The sequence below is a fragment of the Rhinolophus ferrumequinum genome, chromosome X (assembly GCF_004115265.2).
Source record: "Rhinolophus ferrumequinum isolate MPI-CBG mRhiFer1 chromosome X, mRhiFer1_v1.p, whole genome shotgun sequence".
NCBI classification, from domain to species: domain Eukaryota; kingdom Metazoa; phylum Chordata; class Mammalia; order Chiroptera; family Rhinolophidae; genus Rhinolophus; species Rhinolophus ferrumequinum.
This window is the reverse complement of record NC_046284.1, coordinates 47741558-47760086: the sequence shown is the minus strand read 5'-3', so window position 1 is coordinate 47760086 and position 18529 is coordinate 47741558. Positions and strand designations below refer to the sequence as shown.

At 34.0% G+C, this 18529-nt stretch overlaps 1 protein-coding gene across 2 annotated transcripts in view; it reads left to right on the top strand.

The window, feature by feature from the left end:
* The window catches only part of TBC1D8B (TBC1 domain family member 8B), a 62702-nt gene extending 45872 nt beyond the window's left edge, over positions 1 to 16830 (top strand). For both annotated transcript variants that reach the window (XM_033117180.1, XM_033117191.1), the window contains exons 12-21: positions 619 to 904; positions 1720 to 1846; positions 2377 to 2475; positions 6741 to 6809; positions 6973 to 7213; positions 7976 to 8041; positions 9841 to 9924; positions 10966 to 11022; positions 12480 to 12577; positions 14204 to 16830. In XM_033117180.1, coding sequence (XP_032973071.1) covers positions 619 to 904; positions 1720 to 1846; positions 2377 to 2475; positions 6741 to 6809; positions 6973 to 7213; positions 7976 to 8041; positions 9841 to 9924; positions 10966 to 11022; positions 12480 to 12577; positions 14204 to 14599 — 1523 coding nt within the window. In that variant the 3' untranslated portion in view covers positions 14600 to 16830. The remainder of the gene's footprint in view (positions 1 to 618; positions 905 to 1719; positions 1847 to 2376; positions 2476 to 6740; positions 6810 to 6972; positions 7214 to 7975; positions 8042 to 9840; positions 9925 to 10965; positions 11023 to 12479; positions 12578 to 14203) is intronic.
* The last annotated feature ends 1699 nt before the right edge of the window (positions 16831 to 18529 follow it).

Sequence of the window (18529 nt, the reverse complement as noted above, 5' to 3'; positions counted from 1 at the left end):
ATTTATCTTACGTTCTACTAGATATTAAGCTTTTTGAAGATGAGACCATTTCAGTAATTGGTATATCTCTTATAACATGTGCAGGTTTATACACATAATAACAATTCAATAAATAATTGTTCAAATGAATTTTAATTGACTTTCTCAAGTGCTTCTTCATGCAATACACTCTGCTACCGTGATTCCCTGAAAATAAGACCTAGCCGGACCATCAGCTCTAATGCGTCTTTTGGAGCAAAAATTAATATAAGACCCGGTCTTATTTTAATATAATATAAGACCGGTTCTTATGTAATATAACATAAGACTGGATATAATATAATATAATATAATATAATATAATATAATATAATATAATATAATATAATACCAGATCTTATATTAATTTTTGCTCCAAAAGACACATTAGGGCTGATGGGTCCGGCTATGTCCTATTTTCGGGGAAACATGGTAGCAGATAAAGACATACGTGAAACATAGAAAAGGCACTGAAGAGGCTCATAATTTAAGGAAGATAAATGAGATATATCAGCATACTATAGTAATAGAAGTGAGAAGTATCAGAAACAAGTCCTTTTGAAAGGTATTAATTTTTAAACTTCTTTTTATGTTCTCCAGGTGCCCTGGTGGATCAGGCCGTCTTTGAAGAACTTATTAGGGATCACCTTCCCCAGCTGACAGAACACATGACTGATATGACATTCTTTTCCTCCGTTTCTCTCTCATGGTTCCTCACACTTTTTATTAGCGTGCTACCTATTGAAAGTGCAGTGAATGTGGTGGACTGTTTTTTCTATGACGGAATAAAGGCCATTTTACAACTGGGATTGGCAATACTTGACTATAATTTAGACAAATTGCTGGCATGTAAAGATGATGCTGAAGCTGTGACAACTTTAAACAGGTACTGTAAGAACCATAATATTTCAATCCGAAGAGACCTTTAGATAATTATGTTGTTCAGTCCCCTTATTTTACAGAGGAGGAAACTGAGCCCTAGAAACTTGAAACAATTTGCCCAAGGTCACAAAGCTAGTTAAATGAAAAAGCTGGGCCTAAGGCACTCCTCTGTTTTCAAATAGAATATAACAAAAGTAAATACTTTTGAAGTAAACAACTGATATTGTTGATTCATTATGCTGGAACTTTCATAGTCCCAGTTTGAGCTATAAGGTGTCTCTGTGTAAAAGTAATTTGAAGAGGGAAGGATATTTGCTAATGTTTAATATCCAGTGAGGGAAATTGTTCTGGTTTTCAAGTGGTTTCAGTCAGGTGGGCTGAGCTTTACTTATGAATATTTGATTGGGTAACTGTTATAATGGTACATCAAATCCCATGATGTACAGAATAAAATATAAATACCTCACTCTAGCATTTAGAACTCACTGTGTTAAAGCCTAGGTGTACCTATTCTTATTTTTCCTTACATGCCTCTACATACCCTATATTGCATCCTTACTGGGCTCTGTGCTATTTGCCTTAAAGTGAATCTGTTTGTTTCCATCACACTTTTCTCCCTACCTCTGAAATAATTTCTTCACCATCCCATTCCCCATTCCCGTGTCTTACTAATTCCGAATCATTTTCAAATTCCACTTCTTCATAAGACTGTCCTTTGTCCTCTTAGCTGAAATTAACCTCTGACTAGGGAGAAATTAGCTGTCATTTTCTCTGCATTTTACTTCCACTAATTCTTGTATTACTATCACTTTTGGATAGGTTCTTTGACAGTGTCACTAATAAGGATAGCCCATTGCCTTCAAGTGTTCAGCAAGGTTCAAATGTGAATGATGGAAAAAGTCATATTAGAGTGGATATTACAGATTTGATTAGAGAGTCAAATGAGGTAAGATTTTTAATACCTTAAATATAATTACATATCATGTTTAAAATGACCAATACTATAGTTATGTCTCTTGTGGTATATTAAGAGTAAGATACTAATGCAAATAAAGATATAATTTAAAATACGACTTCACTTTAAAAACGAGTTCTGTGAACTGTTCCTAGGTTATATAGCCTCCTCTGCTTCCATTTGCGTTTCATTAAATGATACTAGATTCTCTTACTTTCACAAATAATGACCACTTTTAACTATCACTATGTAAAAAGGTGAAAATTATTCTCTCCTTAGAGGCTAAGAATTTTACCAATGTTCTTGTACTTAACCTAGACACATAGTAGATGGAATGCTCTCCAGTGAATATATAGAAAAACAAATATGGGAGGTGAAAATTTGCATAATTACTGAACAGGTTAGGAAAATAGCTAAAAATAGAACCAAGGCCTCTGAGAATTGAATCTGATGAAATTCAGTTGTAAGAGAAGTGACTGTTTATTATGAATGTGTATCCACTGAAATGATATTTCTTACAGAAATATGGTAATATTTGTTGTGAAGATATATACAGCATGCGCTGTCGAAATAGGTTGTTTGTGATACAGACCCTAGAGGAAACAACAAAACAGAATGTGGTGAGTATTCACTCAATGGGGGAAACCCAGTTGGAGTAACATTTTTTTCTTCTACTTCCCTTAAAATATTATCATTCTATGTAAAGAAAATGAAAATAACTAAACTTTTGAGCTAGATTCTTGCCACAGCTTAGCTTACTATACATTTTTTGAGAGGAAATAAGTTATTTTCTTCTGATTGAATTATGCTGGTTTCTCCAATATGTTTTGTATTATTTGACCTTCAATAGTGAATGTTATGATGCAGCCACTTAAGCATAACATATTTGTGATGTGCTCCATCAATAAGAACAGCTGACCTATATAGTAGTCAATGTTGGTAATACATATTATTATCCTGAGATACCTAAGATAAAGTGAGAAAGGTAGAAAACAGTGTGTTTGAAATTCTCTCCTTGTTAATATTTGGATGGCTATATAAGAAGCTTTTAATAGTGGTTACCTCTGATTAGTAGAATTAATAGATTGCTGATCAGAAGAGGGAGAGTTTTACTTTGCTGTATATGTATCCTTCTGTACTGTTTGAGCTTTTATCATAAGTATATGTATTGCTTTTGTAAACCTACTTGTTTAAAAGCCAAGTCCTCAGAGGTACAAATCTGGGAAAGTTAACATTTCTGAAGATTCCAGGTTTAGATTTCAATTAAATCAATGATGTTGCTGTAATATAATTATAATAGCATAGAGCCTCCTTGTTTTAGTTTTTATAAATTAACTTTAAAAATAATAGTGAAGTAATATATGCTCATTGTAAACTATTCAAACATTATAGAAATGTAAAACAGTAAATGTTCCCTACCCCAGGAGTAACCAATATTAAAATGATGTGGCAGATGACCTTCCAGATCTTTTTCTGTGGATCTAGACATAAATGTGTGTGTGTGTGTGTGTGTGTGTGTGTGTGTGTGTGTGTGTGTGTGTGGCAGGGGGTGGTAATACAGTTTGTTAAATGAGATCATACTAGTCACTTTGTTCTGCAGCTTACTTGTTTCTTATTAAATTTATTGGGGTGACAATAATTAGTAAAATTACATAGGTTTCAAGTGTACACTTATATAATACATCATCTATATATCACATTGTGTGTTCACCACCCAGAGTCAGTTCTCCTTCCATCACCATATATTTGATCCCCCTTACCCTCATCTACCACCACCCCCCTTCCCCCTTCCCGTCTGGTAACCACTAAACTGTTGTCTGTGTCAATGAGTTTTTGTTTGTTTGCTTGTCTTGTTCCTTTGTTGCTCTCAATTTTATATCCCACATATGAGTGAAGTCATATGGTTCTCAACTTTTTCTGCAGTTTACTTTTTTTCAGTCAAAAAATATATGTTCATTGTATATCAGTACACACAGAGCTACCTCACTTTCCTTAATGTACTGAATAGTATACCATAGTATGGATATGCTGTACTTTATTTAACTATATATGTAGATATACATTTAGTATGACATTTTTTGCTCTTATAATACCTTATCTAAACATCCTTGCATATCTATTCTTACACATTTATAATTTCTGTAAGGTAGATTACTGGAAGTGGAAGCTGGGTCAAAGGGTTTACCCATTTTAAAATGACAGGTCCTGCCAAATTGTCCTCCAAAAGATTTGTACCAAATATAATCCCACCAACAGTGTGTAATGATTCCCCTTTTCCCACACTCCCACTAACATCAGATATTAAAAATCTTTAATTTGCACCAATTTGATGGATTAAAAAATAAAATTGTTCTTTTTATTTCACTGATCACATAGCCTCTTTCATTTCTTAATTGCCTATTTATAGGCTTTGCCCATTTTTCTGTGAGGTTGTCTTTGTCTTATTGATTTGTAGGAACTCTATATATATTAGTGGTATTCTTTATCAGTTATATTTGTGACTAATATCTCCCGTCAGTATTTTTTTTTAACTTTCTTTAGGGTATGTTTCAGAGTATATAAGTTTCAAATTTTTATATGGTTCAATCTTTTATTTTTTGCATGTTTTGTTGGTTTTATGTCAAACTTAGTAAGTGGCCTTTCCTATTTAAAATTATATAATTTGTAAACATACTTTGTCATATTGTACCATATTGGCTTATGGTACTGGTATTGCTTTGATTTTTTAAAAAACATTTAGCTCTGTAATACACGTAAAGTATCTTTTGTTTACAATGTGAGATAGGACTCTAATCTAAGTTGTTTTTTCAACTGAAACAACCCATTGTTTAAATACCATTTATTGAGTAGTCCATTCCTACTGTACTGTACTGTAATCTGCCTTTTTCATGTGCTAAATACTTATATACATACATGGGTTTATGCCTGGAGTCTCTTTTTTTCCTGCAACAGCGCCATGCTGTTTTAACTACTATAGCTTTATAGTCCATATTGAAATCTGGTGAAGCTTTTAAAAAGTTTGTAATATCCATTTTAATGATGTCTTTTTAAAGGTTCTTTAGTAAATATTTATAGTTTTCACATATGGGTCTTACACATTTCTTGTTGGGTTTATCTACTTGTATGCATTTGAGGTTTTGTTGCTAATATGAATGAGATCTTTTTTTCCTTTACTTTTTCTAATTTGTTTATTGCTGTGTGTGTAAAAGCTATGGATTTGCATATGTTGTTTATTAAGTGGCTGTGTTACTGACTCTCATTAGTTCTAATATTTTTTGGTTTAATTTCTCAAATTTTTTGAATAGGCAAGCATATCATGTCTAGTCTTAGAGTTTTGACCTTTCCTGATATTCATACATTTTTTAGGTTGGGTTTTTTTGTTTGTTTGTTTTGTGTGTGTGTGTGTGTGTGTGTGTGTGTGTGTGTGTGTGTGTGTGTTACTATATTGGGTATCATCTTTAGAGAAGAATTGAATAATAGCACTGAGAGTAGACTTTCTTATCTTACTGCTGAATTTCATAGGAATGCCTCTAGCATTTTATTGTTAAGTGTGAGGTTTGCTGTTTATTTCTAAAGGATGTCCTTTGTCAAATTGAGGAGTTTCATTTTGTTTCTAGGTTAAAAGATTTTGGATATTTCTTAAAAATCAGTATTGACTGTTAACGTTGATCAAATGAATTTTCATATCTTCAGATTATGTATCTTTCTACTTTATTAATGGAGTAAATTATATTAAAGAACTCCTAATATTAGACTTCTGTTGGATCTTGAATGCATCCTATTTGGTCATGTTGATAATTTCGGTAAATAGTTTAGCTAGGTTCTGTACATTTATGTTAAAGTGACATTGGCGTACTTTTCTCTTTGTGTGTGTGTGCTAACTTTAGTTTTCATCTAAGAGTTGTACTCTCGTCTTAGAATGAATTTTGGAATAAGTCACATTTTTCTATATTCTGGAATAGATTAGATCACATAGGAATTATCTGTTACCTGAAAGTTTGAAGAAATGAGATCCATCTGGATCTGCTACCTTTTGATGGGAGGCAGGTCTTTGAATACCTTTCTAACTCTATCTATTCAGAGTTTCCTATTCCTGACTTAATTTTGATCATTTATATTTTCCTACAGAATTATCCATTTCATATAAAGATTATGGAATTCATTCAACCGATATTTAATACCACCTTCTGTGTGCTGGACACTTTTAATAACCCCTGTATCTATGTTTATATTATCATTTTCCTTCTCAAAGATATTTATTTGTACTTTTATCCCACTTGCCAGGTATTTTTCTATTTTACTTATTTTTTTCCATTAACCAGTTATTGAGTCTACTGGATTTTTTATTTATTTCCCCTTTCATTACTTTTAGCCTTTTAACCTTCACTTTTAAATTTCTTAAATACCAAAATCATTGTACCATTATACTTATTTTTCATGGGGTAGGTTAAAGTTATATATTTTCTAAGCTTGTTACTTCTTGGATTACGTTTTTTTGGCCCAGAGAAGGAATGTACATCTCCCAATGCCTTTGAAGTGTTTAGTGACAACCCCTCGTGATGAATTGACAGATTGCTTATGTGGCAAGTGAGGAATATACGGAATGAGACTTCGCATACTGTTGCTTATATTTATAGACATTAAGTGGCTGTCCTTCGGCAGTGATTCTGGTATGAAAAGATGAAGATCAAAGTACATAATAGTAGAATTCAACCTGTAGTCTATGTACAACCTTTTTAAAGGGCAAAATAGGTTCATTTACTTTTGTTGTTCCTTTTTAAAGTTAGAATAAAAATATTCTGGTAGAGGGAGATTTCTAAATGGATTCAAAGAGAATTTATATACTGAAGTGTTAAATTCTAAATTGATTTTAATCTTTTTAAAGTTACGTGTTGTATCTCAAGATGTGAAATTGAGCCTTCATGAATTGGATGAACTTTATGTCATCTTTAAGGTATTATTTTTCTTTAAATAAAAAATAATACTCTTTTAGTAGAATTTTACCAGTCATGCTTAAATATCTCATCTTTAATTAATTTAATAAACATGTTTAAAAGAAAGTTAGGAAATTACTTTTTCTGATTTAATGACTCTCCTTTTTTGTTTGTTTTTAATAGAAAGAGCTGTTTTTTACTTATTACTGGTGTTTGAGTTATCCAGTATTAAAGCACCATGACCCCAGTCTGCCATATTTGGAACAGTATCAGATTGACTGCCAGCAATTCAGAGTGTTGTATCACTTGTTGAGTCCCTGGGCTCATTCTGCAAACAGAGACTCATTAGCTTTATGGACATTCAGATTGTTGGATGAAAACTCGGACTGCCTTATAAACTTCAAAGAATTCTCCTCTGCAATTGGTAGGATGGTGTCCAATAATTTTCTTTTTTAAAGCAAGCATAAAGGTACCCCTAGAGATACTTAGTACTGCCTGTTATTGCAGATTTAGTCAGATTTTTATCATCCTGAGTTACATTGTGTCCAGCATAAGCAATAACTGGACAGTTTATGTGTTTGTTGCTAAACCTAAGTATATTGGTCTCATTTTGCCCCTGCCTTTCCAGAAAAGCAAGCTGTTAAATATGGATGTTTTAACGGTTAACACGAAGAAAGAGAATGTCCCAATTTTCCCACACTCAGGCAAATGGATATACTTCAGAAGGATATCCCCCCCCTCAGTAAAAATTCAACCACATAGCCTAGGAAAGTGGTAGAGAAATATCCAAAAAACATGTTGTGCTTGTAGATGGGCCACCAGTTCTATCATTCCTTTCTTTTCCAGACACCCCAGCATGCTTTCTTATCAGGGACTGCCCCTTGAAGAGGAGTTTTCTCCTAAATGAGGCATAAGGTTGCATTCAAAAGAAAAAAGAAATCTGCGGTTGGGGAAAGGGAGATCAGCAGAAGAGCATTTTATCCCTCTGATAAAGGGTGTTTTGCTTATACACTAGGAGAAGAGAATCTGGCTAACTGGGTGGTTGTTTAACTGTTAGCTTAAGTAACAAAAGGTTTCTGAATTCTAATTCCTGGTTAATATCCGCACCTTAATTAATCTGTGTTGCTGGAACTGATTGAATGTTCTTTGGATATGTGACTATTCTCTATTGAATTTTATTGAACAGACATAATGTATAATGGAAGTTTTACTGAGAAGCTTAAGCTGCTTTTTAAGCTGCATATTCCTCCAGGTAAGAGTTTAACAGTCTTTAATGATGTACAGGAGTTGATTCCATTTTAAGAAGTATAATTACAGATATAATTCCATTTTAACAAATAGCATAATTTTCTTTTTTTCTTCTTAATCCCTTCACCTTTTCACCTAACCCCTCAACCCCTCTTCCCAGCTGGCAACCATCAGTTTGTTCTCTGTATCTATGAGTCTATTTCTGTTTTGTTTGTTCATTTTGTTCTTTAGGTTCCACATATAAGTGAGGTCATAGGGTATTTGTCTTTCTTAGTCTGACTTATTTCACTTAGCATAGTAACATAATCTTCAGTATGATACGAGGTTATTCCCTTATTATGGCCCATGAATCGTACTACCAGTACTTTTGCTGATGTATAGGTACAGTGAAATCTATGGAAGAGAGTCTGTGTAACAGAGGGGTTCACAGCTTTCCTTCCTGATAGTGGTCAATCAATTTAGTGATCAACAGTTTGTATATAAGAGCTACGTATCATTTAAATATTGGTATAATGTTGAATTTTTATTGTCGTTGTTGTCATTAGAGAGTAGAATTTAACTTTAGACAAACTGCCAAACTTGTGAAACACTACAAATTATTCAGAAAAATGAGACCAGGCAGCAGGGATAGTAAACATTTGGAAAAGGAAACAAAATAAAAGCTACCATTTGTTCAGCACCAGCTCTGTCAAGGCATTTACTTCACATGCATTCTTTTTTTTTTTGAATATTTATGAATTTATTTATTTGAGCCAAACTGATGACATATGCTGGGGAGCAAGATCTCAAATCCTCCCTGCTTCACATGCATGCACTCTTATATTTAGTTCTTACAATATCCCTGAAAGGTGGTATTATCCTTCCAGTTTAGACAATAAAAAAACTAAGTGTCAGAAATATTAAATTATTTGCCAAAGATCACACAGCTAATAAATTGCATATTTGGGATTCAAACTGAGGTCTGACTCCAAAGCTCAGGTTTCCTTTTATTCTACTACCATGCTGCTTCAGTGTTACCACACCATTCCAGTTTACTTACGTGTTTCCCACTCACCTTAAGAGGCTGCCTTTTCCAGGCCTGATCCATATTTTTGGAAAACAGTCTTGGGCTTTAAGCTAAAGGAACGTTGCAAAAGTACCTTTTAGCTTAGATAAAGCAATTCACAAAAACAAACAGCTTTGTGTAAAGCTACACTTGGGCTCTCTTTTAAGAGTCTTCCCAGGATAGCCAGGAACCATTCTTTACCAGACCAAAAATGTAAAAGCCATCTTTAACTCTTCACACTCTCAGATCACAAACACAGCATTAAAAAACAAAAGACAAACTACCTAGTAATTTAACTATGAAGGCCTTTTCATTGTCAAATCAAATTGCTATTAAAAAGTCTAATATTGTCATGGAATGAATATGCTTTCAGTCAAAGAATCAAAAATAGAAAAAAAAAACACTACATATTTGTTAGCGCACTCAACTTCATGTTTTTTTCTTATTATTGAAGATGTTTTTAAATGACTGAAGTCACATTTTCAGAGATTTCCAAATGCCACATTTTCTTATTTCAATTTGTAATGGCTCTCAGAAATCTATTAAAAAGCAAGTAGGAGAAATAATGGAACTCAAAGTGATCAGCACTTTTATTTGCTATACAGTAAAGTAGTACCACTTCCACATTTCTTCATGTGTCTTTCTTTTACAGAAACCTTTTGTTTAACTCTCTGCCCCCAGATTTACTTGACCTATTACAGGGCCTATATCTGTCCCTCATTATTAGTAAATGTGATATGTGGGTTATCTGTTTTCAGCTTACACTGAGGTGAAATCTAAGGATCCTTCAAAAGGAGATGAACTTTCCAAGGAAGAATTACTTTATCTCAGTCAGCTCCATGGTAAATATCTGTTCAAAAATGTATCTGTTTTGATGATTAGTCACTCATAGAGATCTTCCTGGCTTAAATATTCTTTACCCAGCTACCTCTAGTAAAATTTGTGTTAATTAGACCTTGTTTCTTCTGTGCTACCAGCGCACTTGGCACAGTACTAAATGCATGGTAAATGCGCCATAAATATTTGATTGACTAAACTGCATTTTGGGTTTTGATGTATGGAATTTTTTGTTTACTGGAGAATTAGAAAGAAAATGCATTTTGTTCCTACTTATGTTGCAGAAATTTCTAAAATGTATCAGATCATTTTCATGCCTTGTTAAAAATGCAATGAAGACAATAGAATCTTTGATAATTGAAGGTCATAACTATTATTCAAACAGTGAATACTTATTATACATTACTGTAGGGGTAAGAGACAGGGATGAGCCTGTCTCCAGGACATAATTTGGAAGTGTTATGAACTTATTTTTGTGTCCTTTGTTTTTTTTCCATGAATATGAATGTCTTATAGAGAGGCAAGTCCTGACTAATATATGTTTATGGATATATTATGTTAGTTATGTTAGTGTTTGAACAGTAAGTTTGACGAGACCTTACAGATCATCTAGTCAACACTTAATTATATAGATGAGGACACTGTGGCCCAGGAAGGAGTATAGGATTTCACGATGAGTTATTGCCACGGTCAGGACTATTAGCACAGTCTTCTGGCTTCCAGTATGTTTTTTTTTTTTCCCTAACAGTGAAAGTAATACAATTTAATTTGAGGAAAGTCACCAAGAAGGAAATACCATGCAGAAATAAATACTTAATATTTGGTACACTTCCCTCTAGGATTTTTTTTCCTATGGATGTTCTTTTTACTATGAAAGTTCTTCAGTACTTTGTCTTCTAATGACAGGAGGTCACGTCAACTAAAATTTGTTTGCTGAATTAAAGAAAAGAACATGTACTTATAAGTCTTTATATGAAAACTTATTTTACTTTCCAAAGGTATTTGTTAAATATTTTACGAAATGCAGTTGTCCTCTTTTCCTCTAGTTTCCAAGCTTGAAAATGAGAAGGAAGCAGAAGCAGTAAAAAACAGCCCTGAAAAAGGTACCATGGTCTAGAAATATTTAGTTTATGAAGTTATTGTTTTTGTAAATAGGGTTAACTACACACAGGGGAAAAGCAGATTCCCTTAAAAGGCTATTGATTTGTCCTGAAAGCTTTTTCAGTTCCTTCATGTTAGTTTAACAATTTATTCTTTCTTATCTTGGTACTTAAGTCTCAGAAGTTATAAAACTATAATAGTATAGTTGACCCATAATAATAGTATAGTTGACCCAATATAATGACCCATAATTGCTTAATTCTTTAAAGATAATTATTTTTAATTGCAAAAGTAATAGGTAATCCTGTAAAATAAATTTAAACAGTACAGAAGTTTTCATACCCCCACCAATACCACCCTAAAGTAAATGTGAAAACATTTTGGGTTATGTCCTTTCCAGACCTATTTATACACAAGCATTTATAGACATCTCTCTTTAAAAAAAAAAAAAAAAGAAAGAAACATTCCGTAAATACTGTTCTACAATTTGCTTTTTTTGATTTTGCGATATATCATGGACAACTCACTCAGCCGTACACTTTAAACTAAAGGCACATTGCAGAAGCGCATTTTAGCTTAATACAGTTGGGTCTATCTTATTCTTTTTAATGGTTGCAGTTTTCCATTGTTTGGTTGTACCCTGATTTATTTTAATAATAGCCTAATACTGATGGACATTTAAGTTGTTTCTAATGATTTATGTTGCAAACTATGGTGCAACAAACTTTTTATACTTAAATTTTAGCATACTTTTACACATATTTCTTTAGGATGGGGTAAATTCATAGAGGTATGAGATGCTGGGTCACCAAGAATATGCACATTTAATATTTTAATAGAGCCTGTCAAATTGCTCTCGAAAAGTCCATCATTCTTTTTATGTTTTTGAGTAACAGTTACAAAATAATTGCTGAAGAGCTCTTTATTTATGACAACTTAGCCAGGTTGTTCAGTACCCCCACCTAATTGTCTAAGGAATCTTATTATTAATAAAGTCACATTAATATCATCTTGATTAAACTCTTCAAAGGAATGAATGAATAAGTAGTGTTTTGAATTTTTGAGAAAGAGCCACCATAGACCACTTCAGTATTTGCATATTAAGAACGTCATGTAGAAGCTATTTTAAACTTAGTAGTATGTATGAGAATGTTTGCATGAAATTTGCATCATCAATCCAGGGTGCACTGTTTAATCAAAAATGCATCCTTCTCAGTCTCTCCTCACATCTTCCCTAGTCCCCAGCCTTCCCAAAATAAAAGTTTTAGTTTAGTGGAAATGGCGAAGTATCCTGAGAACCAGTAGGTGAAATGAAAGGTAAATTCAAATCATTTCCTGAATTCAAAATGGTAGAATCTTATAACTCAATGAAATATCTTTCAATTACAACTATCCTTTTTGAGTTTGGGGAAATGCAGTGAACTGTTTATTATGAAATAGTTTTGTTCCCTTCATTCAGGCAAAGGAAAAGCTGATATTCAAGCATATCTAAGTCAGTGGCAAGATGAGCTTTTCAAAAAAGAAGAAAACATTAAAGATTTACCAAGAATGAATCAGGTATGGTACTTTCAAAGAAAAGATTCTAGGTTCTTGTTTTTTATTTTTATGCATGTGGGTGTATACAACTCTAAAATAATTAACATGCTATTACAAAAATAGTTAAGTAATCTATGTATCATCTCTGTAAGTTTTACATGAGCACAGAAGAGGGAGATCAAATATTTTTAACACTGAAATGCATCTAGTGTTTCAGTGTAGTTCCTCTGCTGTGACAACATTTGTACCTATAGAAAAGATGGATATATATCGGGGTGCCAAAAAAATGTAAACACATTTTAAGAGATCTCATACATTTTTTGGCACCCTCTGTGTGTGTGTGTGTGTGTGTGTGTGTGTGTGTATTTCAGTGTTTTCTATTTCCAGCTTTATTAGAAATGTACATTTATTCAGTTAAACCTTTTTAGTGCCTACTAGATGACACACCCAGTGCTAGGTACTAGGAATAAGAAATTACTGAAATAGGTCATACCCTGGTTCCTAAGCATGTGTTTGAACCTGCTCAAACTATACTAATGACTAGTACTGACAAAATTCTAAACCCGTCTCTTTCTTACACAGTATTCAGTTGGTCTTTGTTCTTTTATTTTTTTTAATGAAAATCTGTTGGTATAGATACTAAGGATTCCCAGAACTTGACCAAAATGAGAACTATCAAATAGCTTAGTATTTCTCAGTAGAATAGGTAATTTGGTAGTTGAATAAGGACTTTTTAAAATGAATCAATAAGGTGTATTCTAAAATTTTTATAAATAGTACTATAGACTAAAGAAAAAAAGAGAAATAAAACCTGTAAGTTTGGTACAATATATTTTTATGAAGTATGTCCTTTCGTATTTGCTTTGTATTTACAGATAAACTTTTCTGGTAGGATTGACTTATAGAACTCTTATGTTGGAATCTTTTTTTTTTTTTTTTTAACTGACGGATATCTTCTAGGAATGTCTGTGGATTATCCAGGGGAAATTAGCAAACAATCCAGTTTATTTCTGCACATGGGCCTCACCTCAGCCTTTATAAAGAGAAACATGTCCAAATGGGCCCAGCCCCTTAGAGCTACCTTGTACTACTAGATAGTTCCCAAAACATTCTTCCCTAAATTTAAGTCATCCCTGTTGAGCTGCCTACTCTAGCCCTTTGAGAAGATCAAAGGGATCTCATCTTAATCCTTTCATTAAGATTGGTTAATGAATGAATGATCTTCATGTAGGGAAAAATGGGACTTTACCTAATTAAAAGTACCACCTAACACTGAAGGAATGCTGGCAGGTAAACTGTCCAGGAGTTAGTAAATATGTAATTATATATATATGTGTGTATATATATGTATATATATATATATATATATATATATATATTTATATATATATATATTAATATATATATATGTATATATATATATAATATACTGCTTTTAGGCAACAGATGAGATGACTTAAATGGAATTTTCTTCCATGGTTGATACTCATCTGTCTAGAACCAAGGTTTATTGAGGATTTATCAGTTCGTGTAACTTCTGTGGTGAAGGTTAAATAGTACAACTTATAAATAGGAGACTATTCTAAGTTCTCTTTATATTTGCTAAATCTAATATCAAATGTGATATTTCTAACTTGTGTCTTCCAGTCACAATTTATTCAGTTTTCAAAGACCCTTTATAACTTGTTTCATGGGGACCGTGAAGAAGAGTCGTTATATCAAGCGATTGCTGTTGTGACCAGCCTTTTGCTCAGGATGGAAGAAGTTGGAAGGAAACTACATAGCCCTATATCATCAGCCAAAGGATTCTGTGGTACAGTTTGTGCCTCTAGAGGAGCCAGTGAGGAGAAAACAGAGAGCAGCTTGGAGAAAGATCCCTCCTTGCTCAGGGAAGAACCTCAGTGGTCATTTGCATTTGAACAGATTCTTGCATCTTTGTTGAATGAACCAGCATTGGTGAGGTTTTTTGAGAAACCCACAGATGTAGAAGCCAAACTAGAAAATGCAAAAATCTCTCAGTTAAGCTGTAGAACCAAGATGTAAATCTCTTAACAGGAATTGCCTGTCAGACAAGTTTACTAAGATTCCTGTAGCTGTCAGCTTAATTCCTGGGAGTAGAAATCAGGGATTTATCTTGTTACCAATGTGCTCAAAGGTTTAAAAAAGTTATTTGGAAGAACAGTGATTCATTCCTTTGCGGTAATCTCTAATTTTGATATTCTCCAATACCAGTTTACTTTTTATTTTATATTTCACATGATATGCAATATCAGGGCAATATGCTAAATGGTACCACCAGAGGGCGCCACCATATCGCTTTAGTAAGAAATTACTTGTTTGTGCTGCTATTTACATATGAATTGACCAATAATTTTGAAAATGTGTGTTATGTTTGAGTATTAGTGATGATGATATGTCATATTGATAAATGCTACTTTCCAGATTGCCTCAGTCTTATTAGAATGCGTTAGAAAACCAGGCTCTTGGATTTATAGTCTTAATTATCTACAATATTACCATATGGGGAGGGGGGCTCATTTTCAAGTTACCTAACTGAAATAGTATTAACTTTTTAAAGTTAATCTCATTCGGTCTTCTAATAATAATTTTTTTAGTAACTTCTGAATTCTCCCTACCTGAGCAGTTCAGAAGCTGCTGACTCACTCTTCTAACTGTTACTGATAAAAACGAAGCAAGAACTCAAAACTCTGGCAGGGCTAATATAAGGGAAAACAATATTAGATTTAGATTTAAGCAGGATAAAGCCAGTCTTTTCAGAAGGATTAAGAAGCTATTCAATTAACTGTATAGGTCTCATGAAACTGAGAAATTACTTGAATTGCTTCGGAGCACTGTGGTTTCTGGCATTTGTCTCAGAATAGCCTGTGACTGCTTTGGTTCTGGCTTTAGATTTTGGATTTTCACCAGTTATATTTTAAGTTACGTTAGATAGACTGAATTCTTGTATTAGTCTGGTAAGTTCATAAAGTATACTTGTCTATAATGATTGTTAAGGTAATGTATAGAATTGCTGGTATCTATCTAAAAAGTTCTGACTATCTGATTTAAATGTATAATTTCTATATACTTTATGCTGCTTATATATTAGTCATTACCGTTACAATGAAAGTCCATGTAGAAATACTAGGGTTCGTTAGCACTTTAAAAAAAAATAAGCAAATCACACACCTGTCTAAACTTCTGTGCTATTTCTGACAAGAGCAATTTATTAATCAATTGATTTCAGAATTGTGGGGAGAAATCCATTGCAGCTTCTTTCTTCACAAAAGACTTTGGTTTTAATCCCATTGACTTTTTGGATGTGAAACAGCGAAAGGGTAGACATTCTCCTTTAGAGTGACCCAACAGGTCTCCCTTTCTGGAAAGAAATTGGTATACGAGTGGTCTGCCTTTGGCAAGACTCCATTGTGAACAAGGCCTAACACAGAGGGCTTTGTCACCATAGAATATGTTCTTTTCAGAGAGACTCAAGAATTTATAAGTAGACCCTTTCAAAATGTCATTAATTGGGCTCAGCCAAACACTTACTAGTAGTGTCTTTAAAATGATTTGCTCAACCTTGTCTTTTCAAGGAAAATACCACTTAAAGAGATAGTTGGTAAATAAGCATCTATTCCTTTTCTCAGAAATGATTTGCTAAAACATGTGCACATTTTAGAGTTAATAGTTTATATGTAAACTACCACATATCTACCATTATGCAATGATTGATAAATTAGACTGCAGTAGCTCTAAGAAAGACACGAGGCTCTGTGCTTATGTACAAAGGCACTATTGCACATACTTTGTTGACTATTTTGTCAATTGTATTTACAGAAAAGATTCTTTCTTAAGAGCATATGTTATTAATATTTAGTATGATTTTAAAGTCATAACATTGAAGATTACCTAAGTACTGTAGTCTAGATTAATTACAATTGAATACTTAAAGAGATTTTTTGAGTTCCCTTATTCCCCAACCAGGTCCGGCCCTTACCCCCAGGCCCAAAAAGATTATACATACAAGTTAAAGAGACAAACATTTATTTTCTGAGTCTGCAGGAGAAATAAGCTAAACACGTAGTTTTATAGTTGTTACCTTTTTAAGTAAATGGGTTCTTAATATTAAAAATCTTATCTGTGTCAAATTGAACCAGTACATTATACCTTATACATTAAATTAAATATGTTATAAGGTGGCTTTACTTGTCTTTATAAAACTACATATTGTAAATCTATTATAATAAACGTGAAAAACGGTTTACATATTACTGTTTGTTACGATAAACTTTTATTTACACTTAACTCAGTTATCATTTGAGGACTTCCTTCTTATGTTAGTTAAGATTCAGTTGCAGAGAACAGAATTCACTCTAATTAGTTTAGTCAGGAAAAGATGTATTACCAGACATTAAGTGGCTTACAGAATTATCAAGAGGACTGACTCTAAATTGAGCTTTCAAGAACAACTTCCAAAGCTACACCACAGAACCAGGCCACCAAGGGAGTTGCTAATTCTTCTACAATTAGGAAACTGCTACTTCCCACTGCTATGATGAAAAGCCAACATTACAGCTGCTACCTCCAGATCCATGCCCCAACTGCTATGATTTACATCAGCAAAATAGATGCCAAGCCTCCCAATACCCATAGCTAGCGACTAAATTGCAATTAAACAGCCAAACATCTTCACAACCACATTTACCAGCAAAAGTGGCAGTAGCATAGCCTCCAACTCCTGTCTGGTGTTCAAGTCTCATGAGTATACATCTGATTGACCAGTAATATATCCAGAATCCTAGTTGTAAGGGAATCTGGGAAGTATCCTTTTAGGTTTTTAGCCTCAGTAGTACAGGAAGGCACACTAAGAGGCTGGAATGAACATTGGACACTTTGTTTTCTATTGCTGTGCAACAGATTACCACACACACGTTTATTATCTCACCCTTTCAGTTGATCAGGGCTCTGGGCTCAGTTTAGCTGGCTCCTCTGCTTAGGATCTCACATGGCTGCAACCAAGGTGTCAGCCAAGCTGGTTCTCATGTCGAGGCTCAACTGGGGAAGAATCCACTTCCAAGTTCACTCAGGCTGTTGGCAGAATTTATTTCATTATCGTTGTGGTCCGGAGGCCCCAGCTTTCTGCTGGTAGTCAACTGGAAGCCATCCGCAGTTCCTGGAGGCTTCACTCAGCTCCTACCAGCTGCCCTTAGCTTCTTCAGGCTGCCAAGGTTCCTTGCCAAGTGGGCTTCCCCAAATTGGCCACTTACTTCATCAGTCCAGCAAGGAGTCTCTAGAGCAAGTATGCTGGCAAGACAGTGTCTTACATAACGTAACATAATCTCACGGTGGTGATCTCATCCTCTTTGCCATATTCTGTTGGTTAAAAGCAACTCACAGGTCGCGGTCCCTCTCAAGGGGACAGGCTTACACAACGGCATGAACATCAGGAGGCAGAGATCATAGATGCCAAGTGGTATTTCAAATGGCTGTACCAACTAGCACCCCAGTCAATCATAATCAACAGTTCTGGTACCTCTGCGTCCTCATCCACACTTGGAATGGTCTACCTCTTTTCATCTTAGTCACCCTGGTGGGTATATAATGGTATCTCATTGCAGATTTGATTTGCATTTCTCTGATTTTCTTTAAAATAAACTATTGAGGTGTAATTTACATACAAATCAATGCACTCATTTAAAGTGTACATGTTGATGAGTTTGACATGTGGTGTATCCAACAACACCACAGTCAAGGTATAGAACATTTTCAACACCCAATAAAGTTCCCTTATTCCCCAACCAGGTCCCGCCCTTACCCCCAGGCCAAGCAACCCTTGATCTGCTTTCTGTCATTTGTTAATTTCATCTTTACTAGAGTTTCATAGAAATTGAGTCACACAGTTCACTTCTCTTTTATGTCTGCCAGTATAATGCCTGTAAGATTCATCTATGCTGTGGCCCATATCGGAAGTTT